The sequence below is a fragment of the Aplidium turbinatum genome, chromosome 18 (assembly GCF_918807975.1).
Source record: "Aplidium turbinatum chromosome 18, kaAplTurb1.1, whole genome shotgun sequence".
Taxonomy (NCBI): Eukaryota; Metazoa; Chordata; class Ascidiacea; order Aplousobranchia; family Polyclinidae; genus Aplidium; species Aplidium turbinatum.
The window spans coordinates 11,834,181-11,856,368 of NC_137489.1; the positions used below are offsets into that span (position 1 = coordinate 11,834,181).

Sequence of the window (22,188 nt, forward strand, 5' to 3'; positions counted from 1 at the left end):
CTTGATCTGAAGAGAGTACGATATGTGCTCGTCGCCAGACTCAGAGGTTGTCTTGCTAGATAACAAGAGCAGCGAAAAGAGTAGGCTACTGTACAGTGTACATCAGCATTCAGCATCAAATAATGACAATCATTCATCAAGTGAAGTCCCAAAACAAAAAAGTGGTATAAACAGCCTTTTAATCGTCAATGATTGAATGATCTTGATTTTAAAAGTTCGATACAAGAAGACAAAGCTGATCGATGTGTCGCCTTTGTAAGATGTGTGATTCAGTAGCGTAGCCAGGAATTTTGAAAGGGGGGGGGGTTGACGACCCAGCGGCGGGGGGTCTGGGGGGCCTCCCCCAGAAAATTTTGAAAAATTACTTTGAATTTGGTGCATTCTGAGAGCATTTTCAACACAAATGTGGTTACGAATATTCCTGTAAAATGGTGGTGTCTGGTGGCATAGCAAAATGATAAGATCATGTTTTCTTCGGCATTTTTCGGAAATAAAGCTAAGTCTCTATGTTTTCTTGTTACTAATTCCTGTCTGAGATGTTTGGTATTGGCAAAAATTGCTCTTTTAATGCAATTTTATTTAAAATTAGGCAATTTTTTTAGACTGAAAGCACCATTCTCAATATCGTGACGTCACACGCGTGCCAAAGGGGGGGTTGTAACCCCCAAAACCCCCCCTTGGCTACGCCACTGTGTGATATTGAATTAAAGATCACGAACTGAAAGAGAACAGTGATTTAGTAAGCATGCATCTTCTCTAAACTGTTGATTTCAGAGTCATGTTATTCTTCAAATTGGCACAAAATGGGTCGCAAAGGTTCAATTTTGCAATCTTGTGCTTTTGTATCCAAATCTTGTGCTTTTTTTTCTTAAATCTTGTGCTTTTTCCAAAATTGCTGTGGCAGCATTGTTCTCAACCCTTTGAAACCAGTAGTGCATCCAGGGGGCACGTTTCTCTTTTTGCAAAATATTCTTGCTCGCTTTGCTCACTTAATCACATTTCATTGACCAGCAGAATTTGGAATCTCATGTTTCTCATGTGTAGTACAATACATTTGTGACCATCGCAGAAATGACGCTGCTGCTTTGGTATCTGCAATCCTTCTTTCGTGTGAAACAAATTGTTCAAAACTTAAGACAAGTAGTGGAAAGTCAGATTGGAGTAGCTTCGCCAGTGCTGCTATACCATGCAGTTCATTTAGTGGATTATTTTCAGTTAGTACAATGTTGTACAATGCATTGTTTTGACAATTACATTTACTCTGCTTGTTTGTTAAGTTAATATATGGCGCTGTTGAACCAAAATAAATTGACGACTTGACTTAGAACTAACAGGATTGACCAAGCGAAAGTATAGGCAATGTCAATATGTCAATTTGCCAATCCATCAGCTTAATACTCGTCACATATTTCAACTCTATCTGCTCTTTACTGCTCTTCTTTTGACGTTTTGTAGTGATTAGGGTTCCGCTGGAGGGCGATATTTACCTTTACTACATCTATTGGTGATCTGTTCGTCTTTGCCACCTTACTATTATTATGACGTGTATGAACGTCAGCCATCACGGGTGTGTGCGAAACGAACTTAGATAACGGAAATGACTGACCGAAGTGGCGCCAAATTTTTGCGATCAATTGGTGTAAAAAGGTTATTAATTTTGTTATCATCCTACTGCTCCATTTATTCACCTGGCATAAGGTATGAATGCACAAATTGTACATGCGAGATCACTTTCCAAGTAGATGAGTATTATCAAACTCAAAACAATGTTTCAATAATGCAATATCAGAGTAAAATTGTGCCAGAGTAGGATTGTTTTATTGAGAAACTTTTTTTCATCCGTTCAGTCAGTTTCGACTCTCGAATCTCGATTCTATTTTGATGAATTTGTTTTCATGACTTTCGAGTCCTTGCAACTTCCTTGAACTCAGCCAAGCTATGAAGTAGACTACAGCTGCGCAGTAAATTAATTTTGCTTTAAAGCTCAAACTTTTGTTTTTTGTATAATAAATAAAATATGATTCGTGATACGCAAAGTCTTCTTAGCTACTCCATCCCAAATTGCTGCGTATATCGTTTTTTTTTTTCATTTTAAATTACTGGCAATAATTTTACTCTTGCAAAACGCAAATCACGAAACTTTATGATTAAAAACTTTATTGAATACATTTACCTCATCTACACATTCTTAAAATAAAACTCTAAAGAACCCAGTATGATAATCAACTCACGTTGAAGTTATAAATCAATCAACCATGCAAGCAGTTTCGATTTTCGAATTCTAGAACATTAATTTTATCTAGGCCTATATAACAGCGTTATGCAAACAATCACTACGCTTTCATATCTGCATAATTTTTGATTGATTGTTTACGATTATGTTATAATTGATTCATTTGTTTAATATGTATTTTAGATGATTTTAAATCATAGACATTGGAATTTAAACAATCTATAATTCATAAAGTTACAAGTTTTGAGAGGAAAAGGCTAAACTCACAAAGGGTTATAGCAAAAAGTAGGCTCATAAGATTTTGGTAATACAGTACAAAGAAAATTTTTACAAAGTTTAGATAATGGAACATTTTTTGTTGTTCATTAACATTTCTTTGACAAAATACACGTCAATAAAATATCTAAAATGCTTAAGTAAAATGTCTTACGGGTTGTATTTTAATTTTTAGCACATGACAAAGAAAACCATAGGGCTGCAGCCTGCACCAATCTTACAGTAGCCTACTTCTCCGCGTTTCAATCCAACGTTACCAAAGGAATTAAACGTGAGTGGCCTAATTTCGTTTTTATTTTACAATTACAAAAGATAAAACCATAAGCATACGAAGCCAAGTAACGTAATCAGATTTAACATATTTAAGAATTATAAAGGATCACACGATGTGGTATGTACAGATAGGCAAGGTGCGAAAAACCAATTTTAAATTGCACACAGCAAAAAAGACGAGCCACGTATAGTTCATATCTAACTCGAGGATGAGCCGCAATATCAGCCGAATATATGCTCATTTGCGGAAAATATCGCAAAAGAATGTTCTGCCGATCAATTGACCGTATGGTAGTTCTAGCGTTAACATTAGTCGATAAATCCTGGAAACTTACAACCGTGCAATTATGCAAATTTGAATCAAGCAAGTAAATAATTCTGTCTGACCAATATTCTCACAAATGTAGGTTATTATTGTTTAATTATTATCCAACTTCTTGATAGAGTAGACCAGGGGTGTGCAACCTTTATTACAGGAGGGCTAAATATGAATAACTGGGTGAAACCGTGGGCCGCACGTTTATTTAACATATGATTTCTAGTAAGCTTAGTTGCAGGCACAAAGAAGTAGTTTGTTTGTTATTCATGTTATTCTTATGGCATTATTAGGGTTTATCTGCTTGCAGAAATATTTAAGTCATGGTTAAGACGCATAAATTTCTGAAGAAAACTGCTATTCAAATTTATTGTCACATTAACTTTAAACGTGTTCAGTGAGAAGTTTGCAGCTGGCTTCTTTTCCCGACGGCTTTTTCCAAATTTACGTTAATGGAAGTGCTCGCAATTTGAAGTCCATTTTCCAAGTGTTCGTCTGTCACAACCGATCGTTAGGAAGATTTCATGACGCCCATTTTAGAAAAAAAATTATTCGCACAAATACGTTGAGCCAAAAAGAGCCATTTTTGAAGAAATGGATTTTTTCAAATGTGGAAAGTCATCTTGGTTGAGATGTTTTCGGTAAAACTCGCCAAGATTCATTTCTAAATAGGCTACTTTGCTTTCAAATCCGTTTTCTCTTGAAGTTCAATCAGTTCAAGTTGGATATCAGCTGGTGCTTTGTCTATGTCTGTGTCGAATAGAGAAGAGAATATATCAAACAAATATTCATGAAATTTGAAGTCCTTGAAACGATCGAGCCAAAAGTTCATACAACAATTTTTCAAATTTAGTTTTCTTCGCAAGATGCATTCCATAGTCTCTCAAAGTTGGAAAGTGGAAAAGATTTCCTATCTGTATGTGAGCTTTCCAAAGTCGTAATTTGTTCATAAAGCCTTTTATGTGACCATACATTTTTACGTTCCAAATAGTTAACCACAATGGATTAGCGGTGGCTGGTGGGAGATTTCTAAAATGGTTAACAGAAGGTGAGAAATCTATAATAATCCACTCCACAATGAATTGTTCACCCGTAGCCTACCAGACTAAACTAAATTATAAACACATTTCGCGGGCCACACACAATTCAAAATTGGCACATCTTTGCGGGCCGCAAAATTTTTCTTCGCGGGCCGCATTTGGCCCGCGGGCCGCACGTTGCACACCCCTGGAGTAAACAATTATCTTAAATCTCGTAAGTTTGTTGAATTTCGCGGATGGTTTTGTTGACTTCTTCCTCAGCAAACATTCCTTCATCGTCTTGTGGAATGGCGCTAAAATACATATACCAGGGATCACTGATCACTAAAGATAAATAACTGCTGGTTGCCTGGTGAAATTAGTAACTATAAATAACTGCAACGTTTACCTTAATTTGCGTTAATTTAATGTAGATAATATTTGAGTAAATATTATGTAGCGAGATGCTGAAAAAGTCACTATTGTCCAGTCAACAGTGGCAAATAGCCTACATTTGCTTGCTTTCTTGGAAATCCATCGCAATTAACATTTACCAATCGCGGGAATAGATATCTTACTATCCAGAAACCACGATCATACGTTGACGCAGCCTCTAAATCAAGGGTTCCCAACTTTTTTTGCTGTTCGTACCCCTTTGTCAGGTCAGAACATTCTTCGTACCCCCAAAAATTTTTGATTGAATTTTTCAGGTGTATGTTGCTGAATTAAATTGCTTTTATAGCTCAATTAAACGTTAAACCAATATTTCACACAAAAATTGCCAAAAGAAATTAAATGTTAGTCAATTTGTTTGTCACTTCTCAGTGAGATATTTGTTGCTGCTTCATTGATAAAATTCGCTCAAACGATGGTTCGATTTTACTCAAGGCAACACGAAATCATCTTCCAGTTGCAGACGATTTCTGTACTTATTCTTGATATACATCATGGTCAAAAAGCCACTTTCACAGTAATAAGTTGAGAAGATTAACACTGTCATGGCTTCCATAGCAAGACTTGGGAAGGCTTCATAGCAACGCACCAAAAATCTTCTAATTTTGATTTGTCAAATAGCAGTTTCAATTTTCGGCAGCTTTTCATTTCAATGATGTTCAATTTTGTTAAATCAAAAAGAAATGGATTTATATTATAATCCAATGCTGGAAATAATTCCATTCACCAGCAAAACAGTAACCATCGAAAGAATCAACCAGCATCTTTAAATGGGAAATAATTTCATTTTTGACATTTTGCAGCAAAGAGTTATTTGCAATTTGATCAAGACAAGGAAAATTAGCAAGGTTTCCATTTTCAGCAGCAACTAGTGAAAAAACACATTGTTATGGGACAATAGGGCTTCTTAGCCTACTAAATAACAACAATTATTTGTAAATAATCGTGTGTTTTTTTTCAAAGCAAAGACCGTAATGGCATACGATAATACCATTTACAATTCTAAAACAAAACTGTACTGTGAAATCTATATGAAAAGCTGCTCTGTGGCCCAAGGATCTCTGTACCCCTTGATGTTCAATCTCGTACACCCAAAGGGTACAAGTACCCCCGGTTGGGAACCCCTGCTCTAAATTACTTGGTGTGACCACACCTCACAGCATCTTTTTAATATTTACACCGCTTTCCAAGCAGGTTCTGGCTTGCATCGATGGCGACGGTTTTCAATTATAATTTTTATTTCGAAATGTTCTTTTTGTTATTCCACTTTAAGGTGTTGTTCAACTTGTGTGGGAGGAGGAGCTGTAATAGAACAAGTGCTCTGATGCCAAAAGCCAGTGCCTGAAGCCGACTTGTCAATTCCATTATTGTTAGCTGTAGGCAAAATTACGTTTCTGTTCGCAGTTTCAGTTTGTGCAGAGTGTAGTGAAGGTGTTGGTTTAGCTGGTGTGGTGGTAACTTTGAATTGTACCGTAGTGTTGTTATTCATTTTAAGTTTTATAAAGCCAAATCATGGTTACCACATGTAATTGTTAAATACTATTGGTTACAAGAGTAGGTGCTCACTGCCTACCTACAATCCCTCCTCGGTCTGCCTCAATCATACTTGCAATTGTTTCTTGTTGTTTTTTGATTTATTGAGTTAGCGAGTTGGGATAAAAACTTGATTTTGTATAAACTTACATTGGCTTTACTTTAACACGACAACTTAAATCCGTGATACACATTCATTTCTCTAGCTTGCTTTTTTCGATAATGAAATGAAACTCAACACAAAGGCAGGCAAATTGTGTCCAGAAACAACGGCTCCCGGCACGCAGCAAAAGGCGATAATCAGTTGTGAAATCTCTTTGCAGCCAGGCAAGCCACGTCACGCAGAACACAGAAACAACGCAAATTCAATGTCAACAAATTTTCATCACAATTTAAATTCTGATCAAGAGGGCAATTGACCCGCCGGAACAACTATTGATAATCATAAGTGTTTGCCAATTGCCTGCAAAACGACTGTTGCCTCTAGATAATTTCAGAACTTAAACATAAAAACCTACTTGGATATGATTTCTTTGACAGCCATAACCCGCGTTGCAGCTTTCCTTTTAAGAAAATTTTCAAGAATGTCTTTTTCGCTTGGGTTCGTGTTGTTTTCTTTTTTTAATTGTTCAATGGATTCTTTCTTGCGTGACTCAAGGTCCACACTGCCTTCTCCAAAAATCTTTTGCAAGCGTCCAGACTGATTCGTCTTTATTGCAAGCTCAACGCATGCCGCTACAGGCATTGGAGAAAAACTAGCATACTTCGGATGTTGGATTTCATTTGTTCGAGCGAGTTCAAACAAAACTCCCAAAAATGCGTTTCGAAAATGGAGATCAGGAGATTGATTTATCTTTTCCTTCAAAAAACGTTTCCATAAATCTGGCAACTTTGCTCGATGGTTGTATATTTGTTCTTTGGAACAATAGGTGTGATTGTAGTTTGCTGGATCGTGTCGTTTGTCATTAACTATGTCATCATCAAATAATTTACTGTAAAGATATCTGTCGCTTTCGTTTTCTTGAATGCTCAAAGTTGTTATTTCAGTCCATGAAAGTGAGAAAACCGTAATTCCTACCACTGGGTTTTCGTCAACAGTAAATCTAATATATTTTCCCACTTGGCGGATTTGGTCATTGTTCAAAATTCCAATCATAAATTGAAGTAACTCATTTCCAGTTTTGTTTCCTATTTCATAAACTTGTATCAACTGAAGCATTCTAAATGGAAATCTATTGCCTCTTTCTTTGAGCGTGTTGAAACGTGTCGTTATTTTTTGTTTGAGTGAGTCGTCAACATCTTCAAGATGCTGAGGTAAATAGTTAACTTGAGCTGCTGTGAACTTTATCGACTCTTGAAGTTTGGTGATTACTTCTTCAATGGTACACATTACTCTTGCGCATGCAGATTCAAACAAAATAGTCTTTGAAAACTCCAAGAAACACAAAACCACCTATGATGACATAAACTACTTACAAAAAGAATCTTTGTAGAATTAAAAGAAAAGTGCATTGTCCTATTTATACAACAATGTCACAATATGGTATAGGGGTCACCAACTGGTGGTCCGCGAAAGTTATCAACATAGGCTACAAATATAACCAACAATACCGATCAGGTTATATTTTTAAGTGGGCGTCGCTTAAAGTTATTCAAATGCGATATCTAATCATATTATCCTTGTGGGTTGGACAGGGTTGGACGCGTGGGGCTACAAAGTAGGAGTTTGCTTTCGTTTCGAGCAGTTGAAAAACACGGACCAATCTTCTTGTTACGTCATAATCGTTTCGAATAACAAGGAAAATGAATAAAAATTAATTTAAAAGTCCAACGCTGTAAATACGTCAATTTCGCACAAAGTAAAATAAATCATTTTTACGCTGTATAAAAACTGCAAAAATATTGTGTAGGCTATTGGTTGTTGGATTATATTCCAGATTAAAATCCGTCATATGTTTTACTTTGACTTCAATCGAAGTTTGTTTACTCAAGAAGCTGCAAAAACTTGCACATTATCTGTGCGTTTGTAAATAAACTTTATATGTTTTTGTGCGCTAAGTTTGTATTCCTATAGCTTGTTTTACTTCAATGTACATTTTTAAATTCTGAAATGATTGTCTTGTTACACATGTTGTAGGCTTATATGCTCAGCACTAATCTATATTGCATGGGCTGACTTTCCATTTTAATATAATAATAATACAAAGTGTTTTAACTTCACCCATACATCTGTGTACAATCAACCCATTGAACGTCTTAACACTGTTAGTTTCCTAGGCATTTTACTGAATGAAAATTTGTCATGGAAATCTCATATGATTCACTTGCTACAAAAAGTGCGACGAAATTTCGGAATAATCTGCAAGATTAAACCTTACTTAAACACCACGAACTTGATTTCTCTCTATCATTCACTTATTGAAAGCAATCTAAGATATTGCATTAGTGCTTGGAAGCATGGTCATGTTACCATTGTAAACAAACTGCACAAAATTTGCAACAAAGTCATAAAAATGATCACTAAGCATGAACCACAATACAATGTCGACAGTTTTTTCACAATTGATAACCTTTATACCATCGAAACTGGCAAATTTATGTTTAAACTGAAACATAATCAACTGCCTAAAAACTTTAACTCACTATTTCAACTTAACAGCAACTTGCATCACATATCAACTAGAAGTAGCAATCGATTTTTTCTCCCCTATTACTCGAAAAAGTTAACCCAACAATCCATCCAATTTAGTGGAGTTAAAGTCTGGAACGATCTCCCTAAACACATTACTGAAATCGAAACCTTTTCATTATTCAGCAGCAAGCTGAAAACCCATCTGCAAACAAAAAATCAAACCGATTAGCATACGTTCATTGTGTAATAGATACCACTTTTGTACATTTAATCTTTCAAGTACTACTGTTTGACACCTAGTATCTGCTTAGCTTATTACAGCTGTCACTGTTGTACATCTGCCATCACCACCTAAAACTGTTCAATTTCAATAGACTGCTATTAGATGCTAATATGTTACCAATGCAATACGCCTTTAATTAGCCGAACTACGTATAATATACTTGTTACTGCTATTTTGCATTCATCAAATGCTGGCATTTGCACAACAATCTAACCTCTTAGTGTTATTTATTAAATAAGAATCGATTTCGCTATAGTACTTGTTCACAGAAACTTATAACTCTCTGTTACTTTGTTGTGTAGATTTGTTTGACAAGAGTACTTCAACAATGAAGCTGTATCACTCTCCAGAAGTTTGGTTGGAAATTCATTTCAAAAAACTCCAAAGAAACTCCATCCCGCTCCGATACCGAAGTCACCAGCATGCCATCTAGACCATTTTCATATCATCTTCACTACATTTTTCATCATTCATGATCATCAGTTTAATATCATGCTCAAATAATAAGTTAATTAATCTAAATTCCTGTACCCATCAGTTATTAATTCCTATTCAACATCACACCACTGTCGTTGCTGCGAACACTTCATTTTACTTAAAACGATGCACTGTACATAGTATTTTGTATATGTAAATAATATGTTTAATATGTATATAATATGTAATATGTTTAATATGTATATAATATGTAATATGTTTAATATGTACATGGCCACCTGGAGATGCGGCCTGATTTGTCACACTTTGCAGATTTTGATTACAGCTACTGCAAGTGCTTGACTGACATTTTTTGAGATGTTTTTACTTTTTGCGGTTTCCTAATGACATAAAACTTTTTTGTTGCCTTGGGGAAGCAGTAGCAAATGAGAAAAAGTAAGTTGAAAAACGCAAAATCAGACTGTTATTGAAAGTTAACAGTCTGACTAAAATTTACAAAATCAAAATTTCTTTGTTTTTCAACATGTGAGAATGTTAAAACCTATTGTGTCATCTGGGGAAAAGAATAAAGAAAGCGTAAAAATATAATTTTTAGAAAAATTTACTTAAACGTTCGCCCAAAGTTAGAAAAACCTGGAAATTTCTGCAAAATGTGACAAATCAGGCCGTATCTTTAGGTGGCCATGATATGTAATAATATGCCGTATGTTCATTGTTTATTCTTAAATGCTCGTGTTATTGGTTTTTCTTTTTTATATTGGTTGTAAGGTTCAGTCGACCCCGCATGGTTTCATCAACTGGCACACCTCCAGTTGCTTTAGGTATGTGGAGCCAACTGGTTCTTCCAACTAATTCATCTACTTTAAACTGTTAGGTTTGGTGGCCGTGCTTAATTTACTTTCGTGTACGTAACCTTTAAATCTACATCGCACGCACGTTTCAAACTTCTGTGGTTTTGCCACCTTTTGTACGTACAATTTTCCTTTTGTTGGTTTTGTTCCCGTTCACTATTTGTAACTTTATCATTGCTGTTGTTTTCCGACAAAGAAAAATAAATTGAATTGAATTGAATTTTTGTTTATTTTTAATAAAATGACATATTTCTGTAACAACCACAACCTTAGTTCACGAGTGTACTGAAAACACTGTCGCTTGTCAAAACAGCACAACGGTTTTATTTTTATCTGATATCATAACATGGTTGCTAGGAAGAGACATGGAACTTCGATTTCTAAGAGATTCCTTCAACAGCCTGATCATGTAACCAGCCACATAACATGAAACACAATTGCAACACTATGTCAATAGGCATCGAGATAAAGGTCGTCCATTATGATGTAAAACAAAAGTAAGTTATTATTATAAAGTTTTCGATATACTAAGCCTTGGGCACTAATGGGAGTAGAGTGGCCAGATCCTTGCTCTCGGCCGCCTTTCCTTCAGCAACTACGCGCAGTCGCGCACCCAATTTATTACAACCTGGGTAGCGGTGTTTTTGAACAACCAGCTTAAGCCGGGAGTCGAACCAGAATTACATGATTGGAAAGCGTACGCCTTATTTGCTACGCCATCCCATATACAACAGCATCAAATCTAGTTTTCTTTGTCTAGATTTATTGCAAAAGACGTCAATTTATTATTGGAATAGCGTTGTCAGATGGACAACTTTGTTTCCAATTTGGGAAATTTTACGGACGATTGAAAAAATGCAATTGGGAAAGTTGCCAGTTATTGTTGGACAAATATTGAACAAATTCTGCCAAGAAAATACCAGCTGAAGAGCGATTGGAGACTTTTTAAGGCACCCTTCAATGATATAACGGCGCGGAAGCGTGTAATAAATGGGAGAGTTTTAAAAATGGTATTGGTGAAATTTTCTTGCCGGTGTGAGGTTTACATAGGTTTACACTGTTCATTATTTTGGTTGAAATTTTTTCACTGTTGATATTTTCATACCCGCCAAAACTTTTTTTCTACATCCATTACTGCTTGAAATAGCAATTTATTATTTTGCTATTAGTATGAATTTTTTTTTTATCGCACAAAAAGTAAATCGAAGCACTTTTTTGATGTATAACCTAAATCTTTTCTTGCATAACAAAAAATGAAAAAAAATGTAAATAAATCTGGTCTGCCTCTGTCAACTGGTATAGGGTTATAGGCTATGCTTCGCACAGTTTGACGGTGTCAATGTGTTTATTTCATCAAAATCAAAAGCTTACGGTGGAGGAATATGAGCAACAGCAAAATGGACGGAAACATAGAACGGCGAAGAAAATGTACGTTTCGGTCGCAGTTTTCGGTCTGATCACTCGGACTGTGAGAAACAAAAACAATGGAAACATTTTGTTCCATTTCGAAATCAGCTGCTTAGCAAGCAAATTATCCCTGCTTTACTCTAGCTAGAACGAGACACGGTCTATAGATATTAAAAAAACGAGTATGTACAGTATTACATTATTTGTTACCATCGTTGGAATGAAGCTGCTTTGGTATCTGCAATCCTTCGTTTGTGTGAAATAGATTGTTCAAAACTAAACTAAGTAGTGGAATGTCAGATCAACGTAGCTTCGTCCAGTGCTGCTATACCACGTATTTCATTTGGTGCATTATTTTCAATTAGAACTAACAGGATTGACCATATGGAAGTACTGATGATTCCAATATGTCAAACAAATTAAATCAGCTCACTCGTAGCATATTTCAAACTTTATCTGCTCTTCAATGCTCCTCTTTACGTTTTATAGTCAATCGATTTCCGCTAGACGGCGATTGCCTTTTATTATCTCAATTGATTAATCCAGGGATGTCCAACCTTTTATTATAGTGGGCCGCATTGTCACTTGAAATAATTCAATAGGTTGCAGAACCTATTAAATTTCAAGTAAAATTAGTACATAAAAAACAATTAAAAACCATCCATTTCATCTTTGAAAATAGGAATAAATAACACACATAGAAAGAAACAAAAATTTATTTCTGCAATACAAAGTCAATGAGATTTTTGGCATTGTTTTCCAGCTAAGAGGTTATCAACATTTGCATTAAAGGACGTTGTCTTGATTCTTAGGATGTTTGCTAAGTGTTTGTCGGTCAGTCTGTTTCTTTTTGCAGTTGTGATGTTTTTAACCACAGACATGTACAACCAAGCAAGATCAGTTATTCATTTTCATTGTAGATATGATAAGCAGTTATTTTTTTGTTACTTGATAAGAGCTAACGTGTGTATGGTCGAAAACGTTTGTAGCTTATAGTTTATGTTCAATTTTAATGGATTATGTTAAATGCCGTGTGGTTGCTTGGTTGTAGTGTATATGTCTGTGGTTGAAGAAAGTAACCTTTTTACCAAAATTGTGATGTTTTTCATAGATAAAAATAACTGCTCGCAACAATATGTGCTGCCCCAGCACATGCACAATAATTTTCTGGACAAATTAACTGATTTATTAAATTCATTACATGAATATAATTCTTTATAAAATAAAGGAAGAGTGTGTTCTCTGTGGAAAATTTTCAAACTTTCTCGACTTTGCAGTTCAATCAGTTCAAGTTGGAATTCGGGTGGCACTTTATTACACTGAAATGAAAATGGGTCACTGAATAATTCTAATTCAATTTCAATCTTTTTGAAGTCAGAAATTCTGACTGTAAATTCTTCATGCAAATCTTGACATAACTTAGCAACTTTTCATAGTTTACAGAACAGTCTTGAGCTCATTCAGATAGACTACGAAAATGTACAATTTCGCCAGCTTTCAGTTGTGCTATGAAAAGTTTTAATTTCCTGGTAAAGCTACTTATTCGCTCGAACATTGAACTACACAACTGACCTTTCCCTTGTAAATGCAAATTGAGCTCAGCTAGCATTTCTGTGATGTCAACTAAGAAAGACAAATCATTCAACCATTCTTCAATTTCTATAAAGTTCACATTTTATTTCTTTTTCTCCTTGAACTGTTTTATTTCGGGTAACAATAATTGAAATCTTTTTAACGTGGCTGCTCTACTGAGCCATAGGACTTTAGAAAAGTACACAACGTCTTCGTATTCACTGCCAACTTGGTCCAAGTATGCTTTGAATTCTCGATGATACAAACCCCGCGATCTGATGAAATTAACTACTTTAAATTTAACAATATCAGTCGTCAAATGTTTCATATTTAATTTTTGGGCACGTAATTGTTGTTGATGAATCAAGCAATGGTAGGTTAGTATTTTATGGTCGACAGATTGTTTGAATAAAGCAATAAATCCATTATTCTTACCAATTAGATTAAGAGCACTATCTGTTGTAATTGAATTAATTTTTGTTCTGTCAACATTAAAGTCAACAATAAAGTTTTTTAATGCCAAATTAACATGTTCAAATATATCCTTCAAAGTGAAAATGACTAGTGGGCCGCACAAAAATCTCTGGCATGCCACACTGCTGCCCGCGGGCCATAAGGGTACGAATGCATATGCGAGATTAGTTGCAAATTATATGAGTATTATCAAACTCAAAACAACATCTCCAAAATGCAATATCAGAGTAAAATTGTGCCAGAGTAGGATTGTTTTATTGAAAAACTTCTTTTCATCCGTTCTGTCAGTTCCGACTCTCGAACCTCGATCCCTCTTTGATCAATTTGTTTTCATGACTCTCGATTCCTTGCAACTTCCTTCAACTCAGCCAAGTTATGAAGTAGGCTACAGCTGCGCATTAAATTAATTTTACTTCAAAGTTCAAACTTTCCTTTTTTGTATAATAAATATGATTCGTGATACGCAAAGTCCTCTTAACCACTCCATCCCGAATTCCTGCGTATATCGTTTTTTGTTTTCATTTTAAGTTACTGGAAATAATATTACTCTTGCCAAACGGAAATCAAGAAATTTTTGATTAAAAACTTTATTGAATACATTTACACCATCTATAAATGCGTCAAAATAAAACACTATAAAACGCAACAAGATAACCAACTCACGTTAAAATTATAAATCAATCAACCATGTAAGCAATTTCGATTTTCTAACTCTAGAATCTAGAACATTAATGTTGTCTATATTACAGCGTTATGCAAACATTTACTACGCTTTCAAATGTATATCATTATTTGCATACAATGTATAAGTATATAATAATATATAATTGCTTGTTCACGATTATGCTACAATTGATTCATTTTTATATGTATTTTTGATGATTTTAAATCATACACGTTTGAATTGTGCAAGATAACGTTTAAACAATCTATAATTCATAAAGTTACAAGTTTTGACAGGAAAAGATAAACTTACAAAGGGTTATAGCAAAAAGTAAGCTCGTAAGATTTTAGTCATATAATGGAAAATTTTACAAAGTTTGGATAATGGGAATTTTTTTTCCTTCATCACTATTTCCTTCTCAAAATAGGCTATATAAAAATGCATGCAAGTTAGACTGAGTATCAAAACATAGTTTATAGTACATTGCTAAAACAGACTACACTAATATAATACATCACTAACATAACAAAGCATCACAAACGTGTGCACAGAGTTAAATTTCCACAAGTGGTTGAAGCGTTGTTGTCTGTAAGTAATTTCATTCACTATAGGTGCCACTGTATGAAGAAAATCAAAACTCAATCAATCAAGTTTATCTCTGCATAGCTCCACATTCATTCCAATGTACAGTAGCAGAAAAATGTACAGTAGCAGAAACTACAACCTATTGCTTGTATTCTTATTGAAGCTACTTAATGGAGGCACTGAAAATCCTTGTGGTTATCTTTGTCAAGGTACCCCCACTTGGGATACTTTGCTGTGTGCAATAATAATTGAATAAGTGCATTGCTCGAGAGCCACTAGAATCGAACTGTCGTTCTTCGATCTGCAGTTTCTTGATTCACATAGTCGATCGCTTAGCCTGCAGGGCTATTACAGACAACAAAATCCGCCATTTTTAACGTCTGACGTTGAATCAATGCAAAAATGACGGATTTTGCTGTCTGGGATAATGGCAACAGACAATGAACGAATCAAATACCAGCATCTCACTTTTTGGAGAAGTATCAGAATTTTATTTTTGTGGTGAAATCTTAAAGTAAGTCATGTTTTGTAAAGATTATTCATAGAAAGTCATTACTGACGTAAAAAGTTTTAAGGAGCTCTGAGCACAAGTAAGTTTGAAGGCCAATTGAGACTTTTTTGGTTTTATGCGTGAGGCCAAGTGACAGTAAAATTTGTTGTATTCAGATTTCAGTGTACTAACTATGAACGATATGAAAAGAGCAGCCTCTTTTTTTAAATTGGCGACTCAATGTTTGTACTGGTCTGACCTACACAAGATATAGTAGGCCGTTAACACCAAATAAAATAAAAAAACAATGCATTGTCTGGACTTACATAGTTGTAGCAGTATTTCGACAAATAAACAATTGTCTGAGTCAGAAATTTTTGGATTTTTGAACTTGATAGGTCTACGCTTTCATAAAAATACATTTAAACAACATAATATTTAGCCGGAGACCAAAGCTACTCAATCATATTAGTCCCAGTGAAGCGTCTAGATTATTTAAGGCCCAGCAAGAGACATATTCATTTTTCCATATATTCATTTTTCCTCCAATATTCTCGCAAATGTAGGTTAATTATTATTGTTCTAATATCCAACTTCTTGGTGGAGTAACTGATCATCTTCAATTTCATAAGTTTGTCGAATCTCCTTGATAATTTTGTGGACTTTTTCTTCTGCCCACAGTCTTTCACCGTCTTTTGGAATAGCGCTGAAACACATACGGATTTCAAGGATCGTTGATTAGTAAAGTTAAATAACTTGTTTTCAATAGCTACCCCTAAAACATAAAATTGTTCTACAACAACACATTCAGTTAAATCTAGACGTACTTTGTTAAGATATCTTTAACTGCTGCCATTCGCAAACTAGCTTTCCATTTAATACAATTTTCAGAAATTTCATCTGTGGTTGGATCTCTGTTGTTCTCTGCTTGAAATTGTTCAAAAAATTCCCGATTTTGTGATTTGGCGTCCAAATTGTGTTCTCCAAATACTTTTTGCAAACGTCCAGACTGGTTCGTTTTGAAAGCAAGCTGAACGCAAGATGCAACGGGAACCTTCTGGAAGCAATCGTACTTGGAGTCTCTGTTTGCATTTGTTCGAGCTATTTCAAATAAAGCTCCAAAAAATGCGTTTCGAAAATTGGGATCAGGAAATTGGGATATTTTTTCTTTCAAAAAACATTTCCAAACCTTTAGCAAGTCTGTTCGGAGTTCGTCTATTTTATCTTGTTTAATAAAGTGAGGATGATATTTGCATGTAGGGTCATTTTGATTTTTTTTAACGCTGTCATCATCAAATAGTTTAGAGAAAAGAAATCTCTCGCTATCGGTTTGTTGGTCTATTAAGGTCGTTATTTCAATGTGAGAACTTGAAAATTTCATAATGGCCGCAATAGAATTCCTTTCAATTGTGAACTTGATATATTTGCCTTTCTCACAATCATTGAGATTATTCAAAATTCCAATCATCGACCGAAGTAATTCGTTTCCAGTGATGTTTCCTATTTCATATGCTCTTTCTAGATGAAACTCTTTAAACAAGAACTTATTGCCTGACGCTTTGAGCTTATCCAAACATCTTGCAACTTTTTCGCTCAGCTGTAAGTCATTAGCATCTTCCAGATTGCAAGCTGAAGGTTGAATTTTGGTAGCTGGAAGCTTTATGGATCTTTGTAATTTCTTAACTATGTCTTCTATGGTATACATTATGTTGAACTTTACCAATTTGTAAACAAACTAGCTTTGGCTACGGGATGCGTTAAGAAAACAGCTACTGCCTGCGATCACAAAATAGAAAGTAAGTGATAAAAAAATTTAAAGCAAGATAAATATCACATTTTCTGCTCGAAAAATACAGCACTGTCGCTTTGCTAATTGTGCCGAATTCGTTCTACTTTGTGATGGACCTACTCGGAGTAATGGTGCCGAGTTCAACTAACTTAGGTTTTGTCTAGTCTTGTAAAGTGTCACCACATAGTCTTTCAGACAAATGTCGAAAATCCTTCTGCGGTTTCTCCACTCCACCTTACCAAAGAAAAGTAGGCGTATACAAGGGACATATCAGCTCATATTTGTATGAAGACTAAAATAGGTTAATTTAATTTGACTAGTTGGATAGAGCAATGTGTATTACTTCGGATTACGATGATTTTACGATTAGAATAAGCTTGACCTAAAAAGTAATGCTGGTTGAAATTTTCCCACATCAAAAGACACAAGTGAAGCATTAAGCATTATACAAAAGCATTATTCCAAAAAAGCACGAGCGTAAGTTTCCGTCGCTACTGTATTGCTTTACAACAAAATTTCAACAGGGACATTCCACAGCAATCTCTTCATTTTATTTTCCACATTCAGTTCAACCCCGCATGCTGAGTTAGCCTACAACCTCAATAAAGTATAAGTTGCTCTTTTTTTCCGCGGAAAAAGTAGTTTTTTCTCTATAGAAAACCACCGTCTCCGCGAAAAAAAAATTAAATAACAATTTTTACTTTATTGAGGTTTTCCTACTTCGTCTTCGTTTTCCTTACTACTACTACACTCCTCTACTGGCGCCTTAGCTGTTTTCGACCAGCAAAGTGGTTGTGGCGTGTGGAGTTGAGTGAACTCAAAAAAATGTGAATGATATTTTTTTTACATTATATCTTGACTTACAGTATTTCAGTACACGGCTTAGCTTCCAGTTTTAAAGCAGTCTCAAACTGCAGCTGTTGCAGAGAGAAAACATTCATTTCTTGGCTTAGGCCTATATCGGTTAGATACTGCTTAGCTGTTATATGCTACTAGCTAAAACAAGTCTTCTATTAGTCGTGGTTAGACTATTGTCGTTAGTTAGTCTGTTAATCATGGTTGGACCAGTCGTGGAGGCAATGGAATAATGTGGTTTACGCTTTCAGCATCATATTGCACCTGCAGAGTCTGCATTGTAGGACCATATAAAAGCTTTCCAAGAGGAAGAGATGTTACTTTTGTGATTGGTCAATAGATAGGGTGAGCTTTTGCTGCACACATTGCTCCAAATGAGTTTGCAGCGATCACAGCAGCACTGATCAAATGTTACAGTTGCAGAGATAGTGTGTAAAAGCACTGATTTACTAAAAGTGTAATAGCTATAGTTGCAAGCTAGTTTTCTTATTTTTATTTTTGTGATAACCACGCTTGTTTGATCTGTGAGTGCCAAAATTTCGTTTGAGATTAACACTTTCCTGCTTACTACAGTCAAAGGAATACATAACAATATGCATATTTGCAACATGTAGGATATTTGTCACATTTTCACAATGAAATGTTATGCATGCTCAACCGAATTGGAATTGACGACAAAGATCTAAGAATCATTCAAAATTTATATTACGAACAATCAGCTGCTATCAGGATTAATGATGACTGCAATGACTACACGCCCATTCAAAAAGGAGTAAGACAAGGTTGTGTGCTATCACCCGACCTTTTCTTATTATACAGCGAAATAATTTTAAGACATATTGAAGATGAAAGAGGTATTAGTATTGGAGGAAACAACATTAACCACATACGATATGCTGACGACACCGTTCTGATAGCCGACTCGGACGTAAAACTGCAGAACATCTTTGATATTGTGTGTACGAAAAGCAAGATATTTGGCATGGAATTAAATAAAAAGAAAACAGAAACACCGGTCATAACAAAAAAAAAAGCAGCCGAAACTCCTATTTGTAATTTATCAGTTAATGGAACAATTCTTAAACAGGTTCAAAAATTCAAATACCTCGGTACTATGGTAAATTGGGATGCAAGAGACGAAACAGAGCTCAAAATCCTGTTTTTCATTACAACTCTGAAACCTGGAATATCTCAACAAAAATGGGTGAAAAAATTAATGCTTTTAAAATGTGGTGTTTTCGCAGAATGCAACGCATTTCATGGCTGGCAAAGAAAACAAATACAGAAGTTTTACACCAAGTGAACCAAACCAGAACTCTGTTAAAAAGTATGAAAACCAGACAATATAAATTTCTCAGCCATGTAATAAGAAAACAAAAACTGGAGCATCTCTTTTTAACTGGTAAAATTTTTGGAAAGCGAGCACCTGGCAGACAGAGACAAACACATCTGAAACAATTTAACGACAAGACAGAAACAATCATCCATGCAACATATAATCGGAATACTTGGTATAATTACTCATCTGAGGCCGTCGATGCCTGGTTCAGGCAAGGCAATTGAAGAAGAAGAAGGATATTTGAGTTTTGTGTATTGTATTGGAAAAGAATGTGATGGGTCACTAGTGACTTAGCTTATGTAAATCACGAAAAAAAAAGTTTGGCATGCCTGTTAGGGTTAAAAAACTAATTATTGAAATAGTCACGAAGATGAAGAAAGTGGTAAGTTGATGTTTCTATAACTGTGTCATTCTTGGGCATGTAACTTGCCAGTAGCTTTTATTTGCGCCATAAATCTTAGAAACAAACCAACGTCTCATATTGTCCGAGACAGGAGATTGAGTTTTAGTAACTAAAAGATTGACAAATATTTCTTTTACCCTTGTTTTATAAAAAATAAAAGTAATAAACAACGAGGCATGTACGAAGGCATCCATACATTAATGCAAAACATCAAGATTTCACACTCATTGCTAATTGTACTTGCACCGTAGTTCTACTCAATCTACAGCAATAAGGTTGGAATAAACTTGCGTTTGGTCGGTTTGAACTGAACAATGACCTAAAAGCGATTTTACAAATACTACTCCAGCATTATATGCAGGGTTGCCATTCCATTTTTATTGCTTATATTTGTGCTTATTTTCAAGTAGCATTTAATGTCTTAGAAAATACTAATATGCTCATTTTAAAGAACCGTGCATATTTTTGAGTTGTATACTTAAATTGTCTTACTCTATTCTTAGGAATTTTTTTCATTTCGGTCACTTTAATTGTGAAGTGAAAAACTTCATTCATCATTCATATTTAAAAAAAATGTTGTGTCTAGTCTTACGCCCGGTAATTGAAGATTTAGATTGAAGACAAAAAAGCAAAGAAACCAATTTTCGTATTCACCTTCAGGCATGCCTTTTAAGTGTCCTGCTAAAGACGAAGCAGCATACTGTTGAGCGGTGTCGAACCGGTGTCCTTTCGAGTGCTGTATCAAAGCTCTCACCACTCGGCTATGCAATCGAAGAAAATATTATTAATCTGGTGTTTATTTTCACCCAGTAAACCAAACTTAAAACTAACATATTTGTTTCTTGTAAGTTAACTTTTTCCTGAGAATAACTACTTCTTTTGATGCTAAACGTAAAGAAGTCCATGCCAAGCTTTTATTCAAAACTGTGCAGTTCGAAATTGTTTTACGCCTAAGAATTTCGCTTGAAGCATCACGGAAATGCTTGCATTAAGATTTTTTAAGACTGGTAAACTGCTATGTTATTGTAGAGCTGCGTGCTTTTTTTTGGTCTTGGCAAATGATAGCTAACTGTCACTATTGTTTCTATCTTTTACATGTAAAGAGACTTTGGAAAGATTGATGTCGTAGTTTATTAGGATATCAAACGTTAAACAGTCCGATCAATGATCGAATAGTTATATTTGTGAGATGATAGATGAAATCCTTAAACTGACGAATGTTTCGCCAGTTCCAGCATGTAAATAAATCAAATTTTGAACAGCAAACGTCGTCGATTTTAAAAAAACAGATATATACTACTACTTGTAACAACTACTTTACAAGTGGCAATAACTACCACTTTCACAATCTATTCAATATTGGCTAGAACTCTACAATCGTCTTGAACATATTTTTTGTTACAACTTTTAATCCCTATAATACACAACTCTAAACACAACTCAAATCACGTGGCTGTTTATAACAGGTATGCTTGACCAGAAGCTTCCAGAGACTAGGGTAATATTACATAATAAGAACTTATTCTTTTGGTCAACAACTTAAAGACGTTTCGAGAATCGCACGACACAAAATCTTCTAGAAGCAAGTTTTCGCAATAAAAGATTGCGTAACTAAAGGTTACTTCAGGACAAAGTTCGATAATAACAACTCAATAAGAATTACACAACAAAATAGTTAATCTATTTTAGAACAATAATGGAGTCTACCGCGGAGCTACGCATATTGATTGTGACATACCCCCCTTTAGAATATTGTTGCAAACAATGTAACAACGCAATCAATACAAAGCAATACAATCACCCAATACGATAATACACACCAGATTAAACTGTCTTCAAACGACTCATTAATTCATCGTGGCATGCTCTACCAACGAAAACATTTCTTAAAACAATGATTGCCACGTCTAATGCGATACTTTTCACCGTTCTCAATGTCTTCAGTACAGTAGCGAGCTAGAAAGCCTTCAACAAGCTTCCGCCATTGGAAGGAAAGAATGGTGCTGCTTAAACAGAGCAAGCTATAAGTTAAAAAAGTAAAACAATCCGTTCAAATGGAAGATGGCTCACAATCCAATGTTAGAATGTGAACCAAAAATTTAGACAATAAAACACATCCTTACCAAGCCCCTTGGCTCTTCCGACGACGACAACGACTTAAAAACGTTTCCAATAACGACAAGCTGTAAATGAAATTCACAACCAGCTCATGACCACATTACGAAAAATTTCTCTTCTGCTTAATGTAGCTCTGAACTGAACAATTCTACCTAAGCTGCAGGCTGCAGCTGCTGGCAATGCTC

The 22,188-nt window shown here is 35.1% G+C and overlaps 1 protein-coding gene across 1 annotated transcript; it reads right to left on the reverse strand.

The window, feature by feature from the left end:
* Positions 1-4,307: 4,307 nt before the first annotated feature.
* On the reverse strand, positions 4,308-7,562 carry LOC145787979 (uncharacterized). The gene is made up of 2 exons (XM_082599818.1): positions 6,622-7,562; positions 4,308-4,431 (listed from the first exon to the last, which is right to left on the reverse strand). The coding sequence occupies exons 1-2, from the start codon at positions 7,491-7,493 to the stop codon at positions 4,344-4,346; spliced, it is 960 nt and encodes a 319-aa protein (XP_082455944.1). The 5' UTR covers positions 7,494-7,562; the 3' UTR covers positions 4,308-4,343.
* Positions 7,563-22,188: the final 14,626 nt, after the last annotated feature.

Bases quoted from the DNA above. Each gene is read 5' to 3' on its own strand.
- LOC145787979 (XM_082599818.1), bottom strand. From the start codon at position 7,493: ATGTGTACCATTGAAGAAGTAATCACCAAACTTCAAGAGTCGATAAAG. The intron at 4,432-6,621 runs GTAGGTTTTTAT...TATGTATTTTAG, and splicing joins GTCAAAGAAATCATATCCAA to CGCCATTCCACAAGACGATG.